General features: G+C 36.3%; 1 protein-coding gene across 7 annotated transcripts in view; it reads left to right on the top strand.

The window, feature by feature from the left end:
* Positions 1-18,777, top strand: part of COBLL1 (cordon-bleu WH2 repeat protein like 1) — a 183,517-nt gene that overhangs the window by 152,905 nt on the left and 11,835 nt on the right. For 5 of the 7 annotated variants that reach the window (XM_049887327.1, XM_049887325.1, XM_049887329.1 and 2 more), the window contains 6 exons: positions 5,534-5,687; positions 6,129-6,203; positions 7,441-7,578; positions 10,740-10,974; positions 11,969-12,063; positions 16,665-18,241. In XM_049887327.1, coding sequence (XP_049743284.1) covers positions 5,534-5,687; positions 6,129-6,203; positions 7,441-7,578; positions 10,740-10,974; positions 11,969-12,063; positions 16,665-18,241 — 2,274 coding nt within the window. The remainder of the gene's footprint in view (positions 1-5,533; positions 5,688-6,128; positions 6,204-7,440; positions 7,579-10,739; positions 10,975-11,968; positions 12,064-16,664; positions 18,242-18,777) is intronic. The other 2 variants (XM_049887328.1, XM_049887326.1) reach the window with 1 other exon arrangement.

The following is an 18,777-nucleotide window of genomic DNA, read 5'->3' as shown; positions in this document are numbered from 1 at the left end:
TAAACTTAAGGCCCCTGGGGGGTTAAGGCTCATCATAAAATATTTAATATGTCATAGTTTTCATTAGGTATGTCCAGGTTGGAGAAGGATAATTTGAGTCTGTCTCTTAAGAAGGAAAAAAAAAAATCAGTTTTAAGGCAAGTTGAAGAGACTGCTTAGATTCCCTTCCCTAACCCCACCCAGGGAAACCCTGGTGGCATAGTGGTTAAGTGCTACAGCTGCTAACCAAGAGGTTGGCAGTTCATAATCCTCCGGGCGCTCCTTGGAAACTCTGGGGCAGTTCTACTCTGTCGTATAGGGTCGCTATGAGTCGGAATTGACTCGACGGCAGTGGGTTTGGTTTTTGGTTTTTTTAACCCCACTCATCCCCACATGTGGAGATTATACTAAAAACAAGGAAAAAAAGAAAAAAAGCTTAGAAACATTTAACCATGTCAGTGAAGCTGTGCTACCGTATTTTTATACCCTATTTAATTTTTTTTTTTTAATTTTCCCATTTGTATTCTTTAACTCTTCTTTTGATCCAGAATATATTGATTTCAATGACCCACATCTTATAATTTAACTGTAACAGGTTATCTAATAACTAGTACAGGGCTGGTACTCAGTAAATCTATTGAAAGTTGTTCCATTCTGTTTTCAACTAAATTTAGTTCCTTTGTTAACTGTTGAATTCTGATCTGGGTGTGAATTCTGGGGGATTAACTCTCTGGCATTGTTTTCCACTTGACCTTGTCACTTCTGCTGGCATATTCAGTTTCCTCTTGCAGCATTCTCCTTTTCACAGGCTGTAAAATTTGGTGATGTGCATTCCTGTTAAAAGCCAGTTTTCTCTACGGGCAGGCAGACTTATCAGTGACTGTATAACTAAAGAAAATAATTGAACATGTCTAATCATTAACCAAAACATTTCTTCCCTAAGTAAGAAGAAACTTCTGTGTTCTTGTTTTGTTAACCCTTTGGACTTTAAAATAATTTAATCTCCTGACTCCTTTATAAAAATTCAGTGATAACTTGACCATAGGAAATGAAGTTTGGTGGCAAAATCTAAAGATAGTTCTGGGCAGTCCTTTAACCTTAATTCTTCACTTTATATTTGTTTATTATATATTTTCAAGTTATATACCGTAAAACCTGTGAAAGCCGGATCCTGTATAAGGTGGGACTCCGTCAGAGAAGGAAAGGTCAAATATTTTCCACTAAAAGGAGTGATGGAAAAGTGGTAAGACTGCACCCTGTCAAAGGTGGAAAACTTGCAAGACCGGAAAAACAAGGTAGTCCCATGGGGTTCTGGCTCTCACAGATTTCACTGTAGTATAACACATGTCCCTGCACTCACTACCAAGGTGGAACAAATTGGTGTTACATTTTAGCTTTTATTAAATTTTCTTAAGGTATGTCGAAGCTGCCTAAGGTGATTTTGAAGGTGCAGTTTTTAGATAAACAATGAACTTGGCTTATGTAGTACTAAATACAGGTCTGCAAAGGCTTCACACTCCTGAAGTTTTAAGGTGGATTATAACTGACTACTGACTCTTAACAGGACCCCACCACCATCACCACCCAAGAGAAAGCACAATCTTAGAATAAATACCTTCTTTTAGCCATAACTCTTGCTCTAACCTCTATATTAATAATAACTATAATTTGCATATTTTATTTAAAAGTACTTTTGCATACTGTAAAATAGACACATTGGATGTAATAATATTAGCAAATGTTTATGGAGCATGTACTGTATGCCAGGCATTGTGTGAAGTATTTTACATTCACCATTCCATTTACACACCCCAGCCAGTAACAGGCTCTGTTAGTTTTCTGATTTTATAGATGTGGCGGCTGAAGGTCACAGAGTTAATAAATGGCATGCTTCCTGGTTCAAACCTTGGTGTTGACTACAAAGCCCATTTATTTGGTAACCATTACCCTGGGCTGCCTTCCAACATGCAAACCCTCTGTAGCCTCTAACCAATTATGTAAAACTCAGACCCAAAAATACTGGGCAACTCAGCCTTGACTAATGCAAGAGTAGAACTATTGGGAAACTATTAAGAGCATACTCCCAAAGTACACACAAACAAAAATAGGGTTTAGGAACGCTGGTTAGAAAGCGGTAACTTTCCTAGTCTTTTTTTTTTTTTTTTTAAACATTTTATGTGGGAATTAATAAGGACTTTGGCTTTTCTATGCCAAGTGAGAGACCATAGGTTTGACGAAAGTGAACTAGTCTGACGTATGTTTTAACAGGATCCTTTTTGCTGTTGTGTTAAGAAAGTACTGTAGGGGAGAAGAATGTCAGATTCTCATTCACTCCAGACTATGTGGACCAGGGAGGCTGGATGAACCCCTGAAATTATTGCCCTGAGATAATCTTTAAACCTTAAACCAAAAATATCTCTTGAAGCCTTCCTAGAACCAACAATAGCTTAGCTTCATTAGTAAAAAAGATGCCTGCCTTGAGCATTATACTCTTTTAAAAACTATCTATAGGAGGTCAAATTGACAACAGCATTAGAAAGATTAGACAGAAACCTTGGAGGGGGGCAGTGAGTTTATGTTAATGGAAGAAGAGCAGCTCAGAAAAGGAGGGTGAGAATGGTTGCACAGCTCGAAGAATGTAGTCAATGTACTGAATCATACAAGTAGAAACTCTTGAATTGGTGTTTATTTTGCTATGTATATTCTCAACAACAGCAACAAAATGAATATAAAAAACAAGAGTACTGTAGGAGAGCATTGTGGAAGCAAGTAGTCCTGTTAGAAGTTTCTTAAAATCATCTAGGCTAGAGGTAATGATGATTTGGACTGTGTAGTACCAGTCGAGGTATTGAAAAGTGGCTGGATTCCAGATATCTTTTACAGGATGAACCAACAGAATAGACTCCATATGGAGGGTCAGAGGAGGAGACGAGGGTGACTGCAAAGTTATTGGTCTGAACAAAAGGAAGAATATCTTGCTTTTTGCTGAGACAGGGAAGACTGTGAGAAGAGCAAGATTTCAGGGGTGAGGGAAGAAGGGCAGTTATTAGGATCTCAGTTTTAGACATGTTATATTAGAGATAGCCTTAGACATTAAGTGGGGATGAGAACAGAGGTCCAGGATGGGGACAAAAGTTTGGAATTCATCAGCATATAAGTATTTAAACAAAGCGAACAGATGAGATCACCAAAGAGTGAGCATAGATCCTAAGGTATCCAAGGAATGAGCTCTGAGTCACACCACTGTTAGGTCAGGAGATAGAACAGAACCAATTGAGAAAAAACTGAGTAGCCAGAAAGTTACAATCTGTCGAAAGGAAGGGACCCTGGAAGTGAGAAAAAATACTTTAAGGTCAACTCTGAATAATGCTGCTAATACCAGTAAATGAATTTTGAGACGTAACCACTGATTTAATCACGTGGAGATCATTGGTGGTTTTGATAGGAATAGTTTCAATGGAGCAGGAGTAGGGAAACGATTGGAAGGGCTGAAGTGGGAGAAGAAAAATTGGAGACAAAATCTAGGAACAACTCTTTCAAGCAGTTTTGTTGTAAAGGGAAAGAGCAAAATGACATGGCTGTTGTCCAGGAGGCAGCACTGGCCAGCCAGCCTGCTCAGGCAGAATTGTCTTACGGTTGCCGACAGTCACATGCATGAGTGTGAGCATTAGCTATTTGTAGAGTCAGCGACCTCAAAAGACCTTGCCCATGGCTAGACCTATAGATTTTTTTTTTTAATTAATTTTTATTAAGCTTCAAGTGAACATTTACCATTCCAATCAGTCTGTCACATGTAGGTTTACATACATCTTACTCCCTTCTCCCACTTGCTCTCCCCCTATTGAGTCAGCCCTTACAGTCTCTCGTTTCATGCCAATTTTGCCATCTTCCCTCTCTCTCTATCTTCCCATCCCCCCTCCAGTCAAGAGTTGCCAACACACTCTCCAGTGTCCACCTGATTTAATTAGCTCTCTCTTCATCAGCATCTCTCTCCCCCCTCACTGACCAGTCCTTTTCATGCCTGATGATTTGTCTTCGGGGATGGTTCCTGTCCTTTGTCATCAGACGTTCTGGGGAGCATTGTCTCTGGGATTCCTCTAGTCTCAATCATACCATTAGGTAAGTTCTTTTCATGAGAATTTGGGGTCTGTATCCCATTGGTCTCCTGCTCCCTCAGGAGTTGTCTGTTGTGTTCCCTGACAGGGCAGACATCGATTGTGGCTGGGCACCAACTAGTTCTTCTGGTCTCAGGATAATGTAGGTCTCTGGTTCATGTGGCCCTTTCTGTCTCTTGGGTTCTTAGTTGTCGTGTGACCTTGGTGTTCTTCCTTTGCCTTTGCTCCAGGTGGGTTGAGACCAATTGATGTATCTTAGATGGCCGCTTGTTGGCATTTAGGACCCCAGGCGCCACAATTCAAAGTGGGATGCAGAATGTTTTCATAATAGAATTATTTTGCCCATTGACTTAGAAGTCCCCTCAAACCAAGTTCCCCAGACCCCAGCCCCTGCTCTGCTGACCTCTGAAGCTTTCATTTTATCCCGGAAACCTCTTTGCTTTTAGTCCAGTCCAATTAGGCTGACCTTCCTTGTATTGAGTGTTGTCTTTCCCTTCACCCAAAGCAGTTCTTATCTACAGATTGGTCAATAAAAAGCCCTCTCCCTCCCTCCCTCCCTCCCCCCTTTGTAACCACAAAGGTATGTATTCTCCGTTTTTTCTATATCTCAAGATCTTATAATAGTGGTCCTATACAATATTTGTCCTTTTGCAACTGACTCATTTCGCTCAGCATAATACCTTCCAGATTCCTCCATGTTATGAAATGTTTCAGAGATTCATCACTGTTCTTTATCGATGCGTAGTATTCCATTGTGTGAATATACCACAATTTATTTACCCATTCATCTGTTGACGGACATCTTGGTTGCTTCCAGCTTTTTGCTATTGTAAACAGAGCTGCAATAAACATGGGTGTGCATATATCTGTTTGTGTGAAGGCTCTTATATCTCTAGGGTATATTCCGAGGAGTGGGATTTCTGGGTTGTATGGTAGTTCTATTTCTAACTGTTTAAGATAACGCCAGATGGATTTCCAAAGTGGTTGTACCATTTTTAGACCTATAGATTTTTGAAATGTTTGTTGTTGATATATCAGTGCCAAAAAGATAGAGATGAATCAGGCCTGCTCTCTTAATGTATACATATTCTTGCCTTTTCAAGCCCATACTTCCAGTATTTTCTCCGTATTTTTCTTTGAAAGTTAGTATTGCTTATAAGCCCTTTACGTTATAGTGAATCGTTTGCATGTCAGTCTCCCATCATAGACTGAGTTTCTTGAGAAGAACCATAGTTTGTTTTTCGTTACATATCCATGCCATGGCCCAGCTCCTGGTACATGGCAGATGCTCCATCAATTTCGTTGTTTATTTTTTTAATGAATAACTATTATGTTCCATTTTGGTAGATGATGTGTTTAACATAAAAGTCAGTGCCTTCCTAAAGTTTGGTATTAAGTTCTAAATAAAGAATTGTGTTTGGTCATTTTGTTTTCCAAAGGGTTCCTGTGGAGCGGGCATAGTGAGGACAGGCTCACTGCAGCTCAGTAGCACATCCTTAGGGAATTCGTCTTTGAGAAGGACAAAGCGAAGAGCACCATCCCCACCCTCCAAAGCCCCCCTGCATCAAAGTGACGAAAATAGTCACGGGACTGGTAATGTTACTTTCCCCATTAACTTTAAATGTGCATTGGGTTTTGTTTAATCTAGACAGTAGAAATGATATAGGTTATTTTTTCGTTTTTTATTAAATAATCATTTCCTTAAACTTTGTAAGTGGTCCCTGATTTTCACTTGATTGCCTTTTTAACGTCTGCCACATAACAAAATTAAATGATAAATTGTGCAGATCCATTATCTTAAATTAAGCATGTTATACTTTGTGAATTTATTCAGAAAGATACAGCCATTCCAGGATTGCCTACTGTAGGAATGGGAATCTGAGTGGAGTTTAGTTGTTTTAAAGCTAGATAGTAAAACGACTTTTGACAAGATGGGGGCTCATCTCTTTACTAAATACCTAAATTAAACTAGTAAGGAATTGTTTCATTTGAGAGTGCAACTTGCGTATAAGTTGTGCTCTTTCTTTCTTCCAGCCCTGCAGTCAGTAGAAGCAGCTCCTGCAGACAATGTTTCAGAAGCAAACTCTCCTGAAGGCTTATCCAGCCCAGGTACGACACCTGCACTCTACATCCTGTAATTACTGGAAGGGAAGAACTTTTATTACAATCAGGGATCTAATCCACTTATAATAACTCTCCATATAAAAAGGATACAGATCCTCTAGGCTCATTTCCCAGATTTTATATCATGAAATGAATTCCTCCCACCCGGGATGAAAGTACGAAATGGACAGATCTCAAAATTTCAATTCTGGAACAATGCCTTGAGTAAATTCCCTATGAGGTCTCCTGTTTTTTCTTATGCAATGTCAGGTTAACATTTATTGACCTCCTCTGCCAGAGTAATGGCACATCATAGTTAGGAAGGTCCTTTTGCGTGTTCAGCAGAAAACTTACATAAAGGTGTGTAAAGCATCATTTCTTATAAGCAGTTGTCCCAGGTGTGAATTCAACATACATGGTATGTGCTATTCTAATGGTAAAAAATTTTTAATTATAATGAAAATATTTTGTGTTAAATGACTCTCATTTTGAATTCTCTCCAGATAAATGAAATTTTATTTATTAAAAATTAATTTAATATTTTTGCAATGTTTTCAATAATAACTAGTAGCTATTATAAGAATAAATATGATAAAATTACTTAATTCTTGAAGTTAAAGTAGATATTCATGAATATAATAGATGAGTAATACCATACAAAAAAGAATATTGCTATGCCAGTACTTTAGCATGTGGATAATTTGATAGGCATGAAAATTGCTTAATATAATTCTGCCTAATTTTTATAATTTATATTCACAAATATAGAAAAAAATCAGGAGCAGCCAAATGCTCCTGAATTTTAATCTTTAAGTGGTATTTAAAAGTTTGGAATTTTTATATATATTATGTAAAATAAATGTAAATAAAATATGAAAAATGAGATATATAAAAATTCCTGCTTCTGTTTGTGATTAAAAATACTATTAGTAAGATAGACTGGTAATGGTTTTTCTCAGTTCCTACCCAGAATAATATCAATGCCAAAGTTTTGTTCCATAAAGGAAATTTATTGAATAATGTTCCCTTAAACTGTGTAAGTGAAATTAGAAGATTCATGAGTGTTAGAAAAAAGTGTGGATGTTACTCAAAGTTGGCTTGTTACCTTTTCTCTTTATTTTTTCCCTTTTACCTCTCTTCTTGTTTAATGCACGGATAATTGTGAGCTAACAAATCTGATTTCTTCCATACGCTTCATGGCCTCTGCTTGCCTTAACTCTTTTGTCTAAGTGCATTTCCACAGATTCTACCTCTTTGGCAGAAGCCTACGTTGGCCCTGGGCTCCCCAGTCACGAACAGTGCACTGCGCCCATGCTGACAGAAGAAACCTCTGTTTCTGAGCACCCTGGAACACCTGAGGCAGCTGTAGCATCACTGACATGTAGGTGGTGGGGACCTTCCTTGCTGATGCTTTGTTTCATGTAGATGAAGACATCATTACCTATAGATCCGGACACTTGTTGAACCCTTGTGTAAAAACGTTTCCTAAACATATAGTAGTGTCCCCCTTTTCACTTGAAATTTTATGCACCTTTGGAGGTTATAACTTCACCAGTAAGATGCTAGAAACTTACAAAAACATCTTTTGAAAATTTAATCGTATCTCTTTTACATAGATTACATTTTGTGAATTTTACATAAATATTTAATTTTATTTTTTGTTTCAGTCAATGCATTCTTCAGAAAAAAACAAAACAAAACATTGCTGTTGAGTTGATTCTGACTCATAGTGACCCTGTAGGACAGAGCAGAACTGCCCTATAAGGTTTCCAAGGAGCGCCTGGTAGATTTGAACTGCTGACCTTTTGGTTAGCAGCCATAGCTCTTAACCACTACACCACCAGGGTTTCCCTATCTCTCTTCAGAGGGATTGAAAAAATTAAAATAAAAAATATTCAAATTATATAAAACTCAGTAAGTGTAAAACAAATCTAAATAATTATACTTTCAAATGATTTTGTAAGTTTTCAACATTGTACTTTGCAGTTGTTAAATCTTTAAAAAAAAAAAAAAATTTGCCGTAAAATTTTGTACACTCTGTGTTCTTTGAAGTAGAATATTCTTCCTTTAGTGCTTATGAAGCTGAAATAACAGTATTTGTGATATAAATTTGTCTAAATTATTTAGTTGCATTGTTGAGAAAATCCAACCCAAGCTTTTTTTTGGGGGGGGGGTAAGGAGTGGGGGATAGGACTAAAATTTATCCCTAAGAACCGAACCTTTAGACAAACAAAACAAACTCAATTCAATATTTTCAAAGCTTGGGAAAATCTGTACCAGGCAAAAACAAGCTATATAAATGCCCTTGGATGATTAAATTTTTAAAAAGTCATTGCCGTTTTAAAGAGTATTTAATAATAGGTGTGCTTTTCAAGCTAATAAACTACAATATTTAAGAATGTCTATATAATTATCAAGTTATAAAATTCCAGAAAAGTAATTTGAAAGGATGTCATTCATTGTTTACACTTTAATTAATCGAGGCCAGTTTCTCAATGAGGGACCCTACTTAAAAGTTTTATATCTCTGAAATATTTATCATGGGAAAGAGTAATAAGGATAAAAAAAAAAAAGCAATCGATAATTTGTTAAATGCTACCTCAGCTAATGTAATTTCCAAAACAATATATATCGAGAAGCCATTTATAAAATAACATTAGCATCTAAACCAACATGGCCTTGTATTTTTCTCCAAATATAGTTTGAAAATTATAAAGTACACTGCATAAATGCAATATGCTGGCATGAACATATACATTTGCATGGTGGTGATTATTTCACATTTCATGATAAAACATGACTTGCCAAAATGTGTATATTTGAAAAGTCATTTAAACTCTCCTTAATATTTTTCTATTGAGGAATCTATTATTTATAAGAAAAATGCCTTTAAAATTTCCCACTTTATTTTTTAAAGAGCACAGACAGCACACTTTTCTGTCTATATACCTAGAGATAAAATTAAAGAAACATATTTTCAGTATTTTAAATGTTCTTCAAATATGTTAAACTTTTTATTAAATTTTGTAGATGATCACTAAAATCTAATGCTGTAACACATTTTCCCCTCTTGTGATAAAATTAAACTTTGTTCAGCTATTATATATTATATAATATAAATGAAAGTGTTTAAATACATTTAAATAAGCGAAGTTCCAGAACCTTATTCTCTGTTTTAAATTTGGTTTTATAGCTACCTGTTACCCCCGAGTCTGAGTTGGTCACGACTCATAGTTACCCTACAGGACAGAGTAGAACTGCCCCACAGGGTTTCCAAGGAACACCTGGTGGAATCGAACTGCAGACCTTTTGGTTTGCAGGCATAGCTCTTAACCACTATGCCACCAGGGTTTCCAAGTTAGTCTAGACAATAAGTGTGGGTACCTACCTGCTTAGGATGTCTTTTACCCTGTTGGCCATTTGTTGTTGGCACTAAGGAATAATGGTAAATACATTTTTATACAGTGAAATATTGACCACAGCTATTCAAAAAGACTCACACACGCATGAATATGTGTCCACAGATGCACGCGCGAATGCGCACACACAAACACACACACACAGACAGATAATGGAATGATATTTAAGATATAGTAAGGGGAGAAAAAAAGATGAAATGCGTAGGAATAGGGTATAGGAAGCTTTCATTTTTATTAAATCAAAAAAGAGAGAGAGAAGGAAAAATATCCGTGTACATGTATGCTTATATATGTGCATTACATTTTCTAGTACTATACAGGAAAAAACAAAAACTTTTAAAGAAAATTGCCTTTGAGAATCTAATTGGGTGGTTATAAAAATTAATTTCCATTGTATCATACTTGTTCTGTTTACATCTATTAATTTAATCCATTAAGCATCTACTGTATTTTTTCGAAAGTAATGTGCCCACACATAATGCTTATGAAAATGGGGATGGAGGACATTTGCATGTTTGGCAAAAAAGGTAGAGCATGCATGTTAATTGTGCAAAAATATGGTAGATCAGTGGCTCTTATTCCTGATTGCACGTTAAAATCAATAGGGTAGCCTTAAAATGTTTTGGTCCTTCCAGAGATTCAGATTAATGGGTGTGGGGTATGAATGTCATATTTTTAAAAGGGCTTCAGGCAATTCTAACGTGTAATAAGTACTGATAACTATTGAGTTGAATGTGATAAGTACATTTATAGATAATACAAAACCTCATGTCTTCCTAATTTTCATTTAGGAAGGCATTTAGAGCTATTGCAAGAACATAGAAATCATTTAATTGAAAAATACATTCTTAAGTATGCCATTTAAAGTTAATGAGATTAAATAATCTGTTTCTATCCTGAATAAAATTTAGAGTGATAGCATATTATTTTTAGATTTGTATGTGTCTAAGATAATCTGGTTATATGTTAACATAATTATTAGCCATTAGAAAAATATTTCACTTTTAAATCAGAATTTAAGAGTCCAGTCAATTATTATTTCAAAAAATTCCTTCCTTACCAGGATTGTACAGGATGAATGAGGCAAATTAATATTTAGGATTATCTCTGCATTTTTTTTTAGCTGGAATAAGCTCTGATTACAGTCTTGAAGAGATAGATGAAAAGGAAGAACTGAGTGAAATGCCTAAAGACAAGGCTGAAAATATTTCTCTGAAGTCACAGGATATTCCTTTTGTATCTACTGATATAATAGATACTATGAAAAATGTTCCTGACTTAGCCCTTGGCAATGATACTGGAGAGTCCTCACAAAACTCCAAGGAAGAAAAACAAGAAACTAGAAACACAGATGGACAGTAAGTAGCCTGTGTGCCAGAAGTGTTGGTAATAGTTTGTTTAATTAATACTAGTCTTCTGAAATATAGATCTGGTATTTTTAACACAAATATAACCAGCCCTTTGATTTTAGACTCCAACCCTTTTACCATCTCACTATAAAAATGTTTATTAAAAAAGTATTTATTTGTGTTTAGATATGTTAATATCTAATTGTGCTTAAATAAAATAAATTTCAACAGTCTTAATTCCCTGTGTCATATAAACCAAAACGTGTAGTTAAATTATATGACTCAAAACTTAGTTTTATTTTTTTGTTCATTTACTTTTTGCCTATTACCTATCTGACCTAAATGAAATATGTTTACTTTTCAATTTCACCACATGGTCCTCCTGGATGTTCAATGACTGGTGTACAAAAGCTATTCTGCTTATTAAAAAAAGAATATGGTATTTTTATAGTCAACTTTATGATGCAGGGAATGCACTTTCCACTAAGTGCTCCATAAGTCATCTAAGAGCAAGCCGGGATGCATGTGACACCTATTCTTGATCATAGAAATTAGAAGATGTAGTATAGTCCCCGTAGATTATGTTTGAAATGCCACACTATGAATAAAGTTGAAATCAATGAGGCAAAATAAACCATCTTCATCAAAGTTTTGCACTAATTTTCATGGGATTGTCTCCAATAAACTGTTCCACTCCCAGGAAAGACATCAGTGAGGTCAGTCTACATCCTGTTTATAAAGACACTGTTTTGGAAAAGTGTCCATTTTACCAAGCTTCTTAAATCTTTCTTTGTAAAAGGACCATAATATGAAAGCTAATGTTTCATAGCAGCATTTCCTCTCAGTTGTACTTTTTCTTTGCTATTAAATTTCCGGTATTTGGCAGAAAGAGATGATTACTTCGGTCCATCTGTCTTTGGAAATTACTGCCTTTTCTCTCATCGTGTGTGTGTGTGTTTGAACTGGTATCAATAGATATAACATACAATACCATATCTTACAGAAGACCACACGTTACGGTATATAATACAAGCGATGAAGAGAAGGCAGTTGACAGTGTGCAAAACTTGAAGTCACTGGGCTCAAACGAAGAGAATGGTGAGTTATGTAAACAATGATAGCCAACACCTTCCGAGCACTTACTATGAGCCAAGGACTATTCTTAACAATTTATATATATGAACTTGTTTAATCTTGATATTAACTCAGTAATACCTGCCTAACTTATGATGTGGGTATTATTTATTTTAGTACCATTTTACAGATGATTGAGCCACAGAAACATTAAGTAACTTATCCCAAGTCCTGCAACTAGTAAGTGGTGGACCTAGGATTTGCACACAGGAAACATTGGTTCAAAGTCTGCTCTTAATCGTCATGTGAACTACTTATTTTTTTCTCAAAACTTAGACCTTGTAGCTTAAAAATGTACACTTTACACATCTATTTGTGACCTATGTCTCTTTTCTACTGACTCCTTAGTCCAAGCCTGTTTTACATTATACTCAAGTTGCTATACCCTACATAAAACTCATCTACCTCATTTTCAAGTCTCAACCCATCTAATTACGTAACTTTAGTTTCCACTATTTCCCAGTACCATCCCCAATTCAAGGCGTTTTTTCTTTGCCGATGATATTGTCTGCTCAGTTCTATCATCGGGACTATGCTTATGTTGTCTTTGCGTGGAAAACCGTTTACCATCTGTCATTGCCCACTGATTTCCATCCAAATCCTACAACTTCATTTGTTTTCCTACTTGATCGCTAGAGTCCGCATACTTCTATAGAATTGACTCCTCAACTAAATTCGTCTTGAATCAAAGAAATTACATCTAATACTATGTTTGAATTCCTCATAGAACCTAGCAAAATACTGAGTACATAGTAGATACTTCATAAAATACATACTGTAGAATTGAATTTCTGAAAAATTATACTATCCGAATAGAGGATGCAAAGAATGTACAGAGATAATTTTAAGGGGATAAAGAAGTGGCTCCTGAAACTTTGTAGTTCAATCTATTAACGTACAAAACTGGGCTAAGATTCTTAGAAAACATAATGATATAAATATTCATATTTGGATAACACATGGACAATTCCAGTGCTAAAAACCTAGGTATTATTTTATAAGTGTGCTATGTATCAGTTAACTTGAATCCCCCCCCTCCCCCATTCAATACCATACTGAGGCACCTTACTGAGAAGGTCTAAAGTATATAATTTCCCATTGCTTTTCCTCCTGATTCAGTTTCTCATAGCATGTACTATGATGACAGTAGCATTCCTATTGAGAAATCATGGTTTAAAGCTGTTTACATCTTTTTAAAATCATAGTCAAATTATTTTTGCTAAGATTTTGACATCAGTTTAATGCTAGGGTCACAAGTACATTTATGTAATAATTTGCACTTCGTTTGCAATGACCTTTGTCACTCTAGGTGATTCTTAAAATAGGAAATAAATTCTGTTGTCATTAGTCTTATTCCATTTTACCCACCTATGTGCTTATCTAAATCATCATCATATGTTGTAGATATGTCAGTGTCAGTTCTGAGTAGGGAAGGAATGGGATAGTACAAAAGCCACCTTCTCCCTCTACTGGCCATCTGTGGAAAATGCCTAACCACCCATAGCTACTTTTCGACACATGGTTAACATTATAGTCAGGTGTGTATGAAGATGGATTAGCTAATAAATTCAGTTGGTGATTCTAGGTTTCCAGGATATACAAATCTTGATCTGGCAAGCATTGCAGATGATCTCAAAATGTTGATGAGAACTTCAGTTATAAAATAGTAAATTAGGTATAACCCAACAAAAATGTATAAAACAGAAATCTAGTTTTAAAACCAATAAATTAGGGCCGATTATAGGGATTTAATTAAAAATATACTTACAGTTATCTTTCTTTTAGAAAATTTTTCTATTGTACAAACTAGGATATATGCCTGTAGTGGAAAATGAGAAATAAGCAAGAAAGAAGGAAGTATGTTTAGGTTCATTTCCCGGTGCCAGCGACCATTTCTTATATCCTTTCATGTTCATAGCAGTGTTGAAAGTCATGCTTTTCATATAGATATTAGAAAATACTTATGAACTAAGAATATAAGAGCAGAGGCAGAAAGGTGTCTCTTCTTCGGTTGCTAATTACATAAGTCCTTAACTATAAATCATAATAGTTGATATTATTAGTCATTGAGAAAAGTCACTCATAAAGACAGTATGTTATCTCATAGTAAGTTCTATTTTGAGTTATTTCGATTCTTTTTTTATTGTATTTTTGGTGAAAGTTTACATAGCAAATTAGGTTCCACTTCAACAATTTATATACATATTGATCAGTGTCAGTGTCATTGGTTACATTTTTCACACTGTGTCAGGATTCTCATTATTATCATTCTGCTTGTTCTCCTTCCATTAATCTGGCTTTCCTGTTCCCCTCCCGCTTACCTTCTCATCTTTGCTTTAGGGTAAATATTGACCGTTTGTCTCATAAAGATGATTATTTAAAAGAAGAACAATACTTATGGGTGATATTTAATTTATGAGCCAGTCTATTATTTGACTGAAAGGTGACCACTAAAGTATGTTCAGTTCTAAATCTTAAAAGAGTATCTCAGGACGATAGTCTCGCGGGTTCCCCTAGTCTCTACTGGTCCAATAAGTCTGGTCTTTTTTAAGAATTAAAGGCTTTTTCTACATTTTTCTCCCTTTCTATCTGTGACCATCTGTTATGTTCCTCGTCAGAACATTGTTAGTGGTAGCTGGGCACCAACTAGTTCTTCTGGTCTCAGGATGGGTGAGGCCATGGCTTGTGAGAGCTATTAGTCTTCTTTGAGTCTTTGGTTTCTTTTTTTCTCCTTTGCTCCAGATGACTGTACAGAACAATAGTTGTTATTTTAGTTCTATTTTTGAAAGAGTAAAAGTTCATTTTAAAACTATATTATTTGATATATATATATAATATAATATTAACTACCATGACTAAATAATTGTCTAATATATAAAAGTGTGAAGACATTTTAAAAAATTGTTCACAAATTTGCTAGCAACATGATGTTTTTACATGCTTAGCTTTCTTTTTTTTTTTAACCTAAAAACTAGTTTAAGTTACATTACATTCTAGGCAGTAAACATGATCTCATCCTTCTATCAGTAAAAATGAGTAATGATAAAACTATAGAAGATACCTGACATCCTTTCACGATTTGATTCCCAAGACCCACATTTCACTTCAGCTATGCAACTACCATAATTGAAAAGCAGGGCTTCAAACCCCTGCTGAGAATTTGTATTTCCACCCCCAGATATACTGAATGAGAATCTATGGTTGAGTAAGATGTCTAGGTGACTCTTATTAAGTTTTGAGGCCCACTGCTCTACTAGTAGTTCTCAGAATTGGTCCCTAGTCATCAGCATTAGTATCACCTGGGAACTTGTTAGAAATGCAAATTCTCAGCAGGGGTTTGAACTAGACTGACCCAGTTTAAGGCCCTATTGAAAAGGGAGAGCCACTAGGGATTTTGAAGGTGAGGGCCACAGTCATGCGTGAGAGGTGATTCTTCTGTACAGTCAGACAGAGAAGCACGGTATATAAATCACAGAGTTCAGTACTAGAGACATAGTACGTGCTCATTAACCTGTGTTTCCTTCCAGGTGCCTTACTCCAGTACTTTGCCATCAGGTTATTAACTGGCAGCTGTTAACCTAGATACTAGCAAATGATTTTATTTTCGCATGACTGAATTAGAATCAAGAGGGAAAATAGCACAGGGAGAGGGAGATGGTTTTCTCCATTTGGGCTCTGACTCTTGCAGGATAAGTATATTGTTTTCCCACAGAGAAAAATCAAAAGCAATGTGATTGTTTTTAATGTAGTTGAAATCACCCATGTGAAGGCCATAAACAAAGTCCTCAAAAAATCTTTAGCAAGGATACCTAATGAACAAGACAACCAACTCAGATTCTGTTTTCACTTAAAGTCTTCAAGGTAATATTTTCTATTGTCTGCTGTAATTAAAACTGACTTTTGTTGGAATGTTCCCCTTTTAACATAAGGTATGGAACATAAATACACTAGGGGCTATAGAAAAAGGAGAATCAAAATGGCAAATATGAAAGCAAAAATTACAAGGTTTGAATTTGTTTCTTGCTTGCTTTTGTCATCATTAACAAAGACTGAAATATAAGGTGTTTGTTTCTAAGAAGAAGAATAGCTACCCTTCTATAGAGTGCTGTGGTTAAAGAGCTTGGTTGCTAACCAAAAGGTTGGTGGTTCAAACCCACCAGCCTCTCCTTGGAAACCCTATGGGGCAGTTCTCCTCTGTCTTATAGGGTCACTAAGAGTCAGAATCAACTCAACTGCAGTGTGTATAGAGTGCTTGTTCTGAGCAATACTCTATCCTGTTAATAGTACTATAGAATGTTATAAAATATAATACATACTTTCGACTTTTTACATATGTGCAAACTGAGAGGCTCCAAGAGTTTCAGCAACATTCTTAACCTACTCAAGCCAGGTTCCTAATTCAGGTCTCTAAGATTCCACTGCCACTCCCTACCTTTATATAGTTAGTGAATGAAGAAATTACCTGTAGAATTCAAGCCAAGGTATTTCAGTTTGGGGAGGCAGCCCTTGAAAGCTTGATTTTTTTAAAATAAATTGAACTTGAGAATATATTTTTCTCTTAATAGATCAAAATGAAGTAATTGCCTTTCCTTCGAACCCAGAAGATAAGAAGAAAAGTGGGGTGAGGAAGACAGAAATGAATGTAGCATATGTTGCCAAAAATAGTGATGTGGACATAAAAGCTGACAGACTGTCACACTATCAGGCATGTAAAACTGATACTGCTGTACATTACAAGGAAAATCATCTGGCAACTTCATCAGTATCAGATCAAAAGCTGAATCAATTCACTGTAGAAAAGACAAAAATGCAAGATGCAGCAATTCAGACAACCCCTTCCTGTAACAGTTTTGATGGGAATCACCAACCTTATCATTTGTCTGACTTCAAAGTTGATGAAAGTGTGCAAACTTCAAATAATAGCCAATCAACCCGACACTCATCCTTACGTCCACAAAATTCTGTAGATACCTCAAGAGAATTCAGGAGTCAGAGCACACTAATTGTACAGGAAGACCAACTTACCATAAAAGATCCAAATGGTGCACCTGGTAATGATGATCTTTTGACTCCTGTAGATGGGCTTGATAAAAATTCAAATGCTTCTTCTCTAAAGAACTATCCGTTTTACAGACAGGACTCCAAACCCAAGCCAAAACCTTCAAATGAAATTACAAGAGATTATATACCCAAAATTGGAATGACTACTTATAAAATAGTGCCTCCCAAATCCCTGGAAATATCGAAGGACTGGGAGTCAGAAGCCATAGGGTATAAGAACGATCAGGAGATGCATCCTTTAGAAAAACAGCCCATGGATGAGAATGTGAAAGAAACTGCAATACAAACAGAAGATCTTGTTATTTCTGAAGGCCCAAAGGAACCACAGCCAGACCTTAAACCAAAACCTAACCTGGGAACAGAGCCTCAGGTGCAGGGGGCAGGGAGCAAGACCAACAGCACAGCAGCTGACCATTGGAAACCTACTCCCAGAATGACTAGGGACGCTGGCACAGCTCCATTTGCACCAAATTTGGAAGATATAAACAGCATTCTGGAATCAAAACTTAAATCTAGGATTTCAAATCCCCAGGCCAAACCAAGCTCTTTTTTCTTGCAGATGCAGAAAAGAGTAGCGGGTCAGTATGTGACATCTGCAGCTGCCAAGAGTGTCCATTCTGCCCCGAACCCTACTCCAAAGGAACTCACAAATAAAGAAGTGGAAAGGAATTCGCTGCCTTCTCCAGAGCGAACGCTTTCTCTCTCAAGTAAAACAGCTAACCTTCCCCCACAACCCCTGTTTAAAAAATCTGATGATGACGTCATCAGTCAGAAGCCTGCTGAAACCTCTGCTCCTCCAGTCGCTCCGAAACCTGTGCCTCTTCCCACTAGTCAGTCAGCAGTACAAAATTTGAAGACTTTGAAAACTTTCGGTGCCCCACGACCATTCTCGAGTTCTGCTCCTTCACCGTTTGCCCGTGCAGTGGTGACAAGGTCACAGTCTTTCAGTAAAACACGTACTACCCCCAACGAGTCACTCAGTGGTGGTACACCTGCACAATCTCCAACCAGCACAGAGGAAGGGAAGGCTAGCTCTGTTGGTAAATTTGCGGACATCCCACAACTTGGTGTGATCGATAAGGTAAATATTACTTTTTAAAAATAGGTACTCAGATTCTCATAAAACTTGGTTAAAATGGAGGTTAACAAGAATGTTGGTATATTTGTATGTTACTTTGTTTGAATTTATATTAGTCTGATATCAAGCTACTGTAGGGAAAAAAGAATGGTAATACATAGAATCTGATTAGTCTGAGAGTTATAACTTGATGGAATATTACTCCAAGGTCGTCATTATATGGAGTCCTAGATGATGCTAACAGTTATGTGCTCTGCTGATAACTAAAATGTTGATGATTTGAGTCCACCCAGAGGCACCTTGGAAGAAAGGCCTGGCAATCTACTTCTGAAAAACGAGCCGTTGAAAATGCTATGGAGCACAGTTCTACTCTGACACACGCAGGGTCTCCATGAGTCGGCACAGACTCTATGCAACTGTGTTTTTTTTTTCCCCATCATTTTATGATTGTATCATTAGTGAACATTTTAAAGTTTCTTTGTATAATGTACTAGTTAGTAGTTCTGACTCTATTTCTGTGTTTTTCTTATCTCCATTTC

The sequence above is a fragment of the Elephas maximus genome, chromosome 6 (genome assembly GCF_024166365.1).
Source record: "Elephas maximus indicus isolate mEleMax1 chromosome 6, mEleMax1 primary haplotype, whole genome shotgun sequence".
NCBI lineage: Eukaryota > Metazoa > Chordata > Mammalia > Proboscidea > Elephantidae > Elephas > Elephas maximus.
This window is presented reverse-complemented; position numbering and strand designations above follow the sequence as displayed.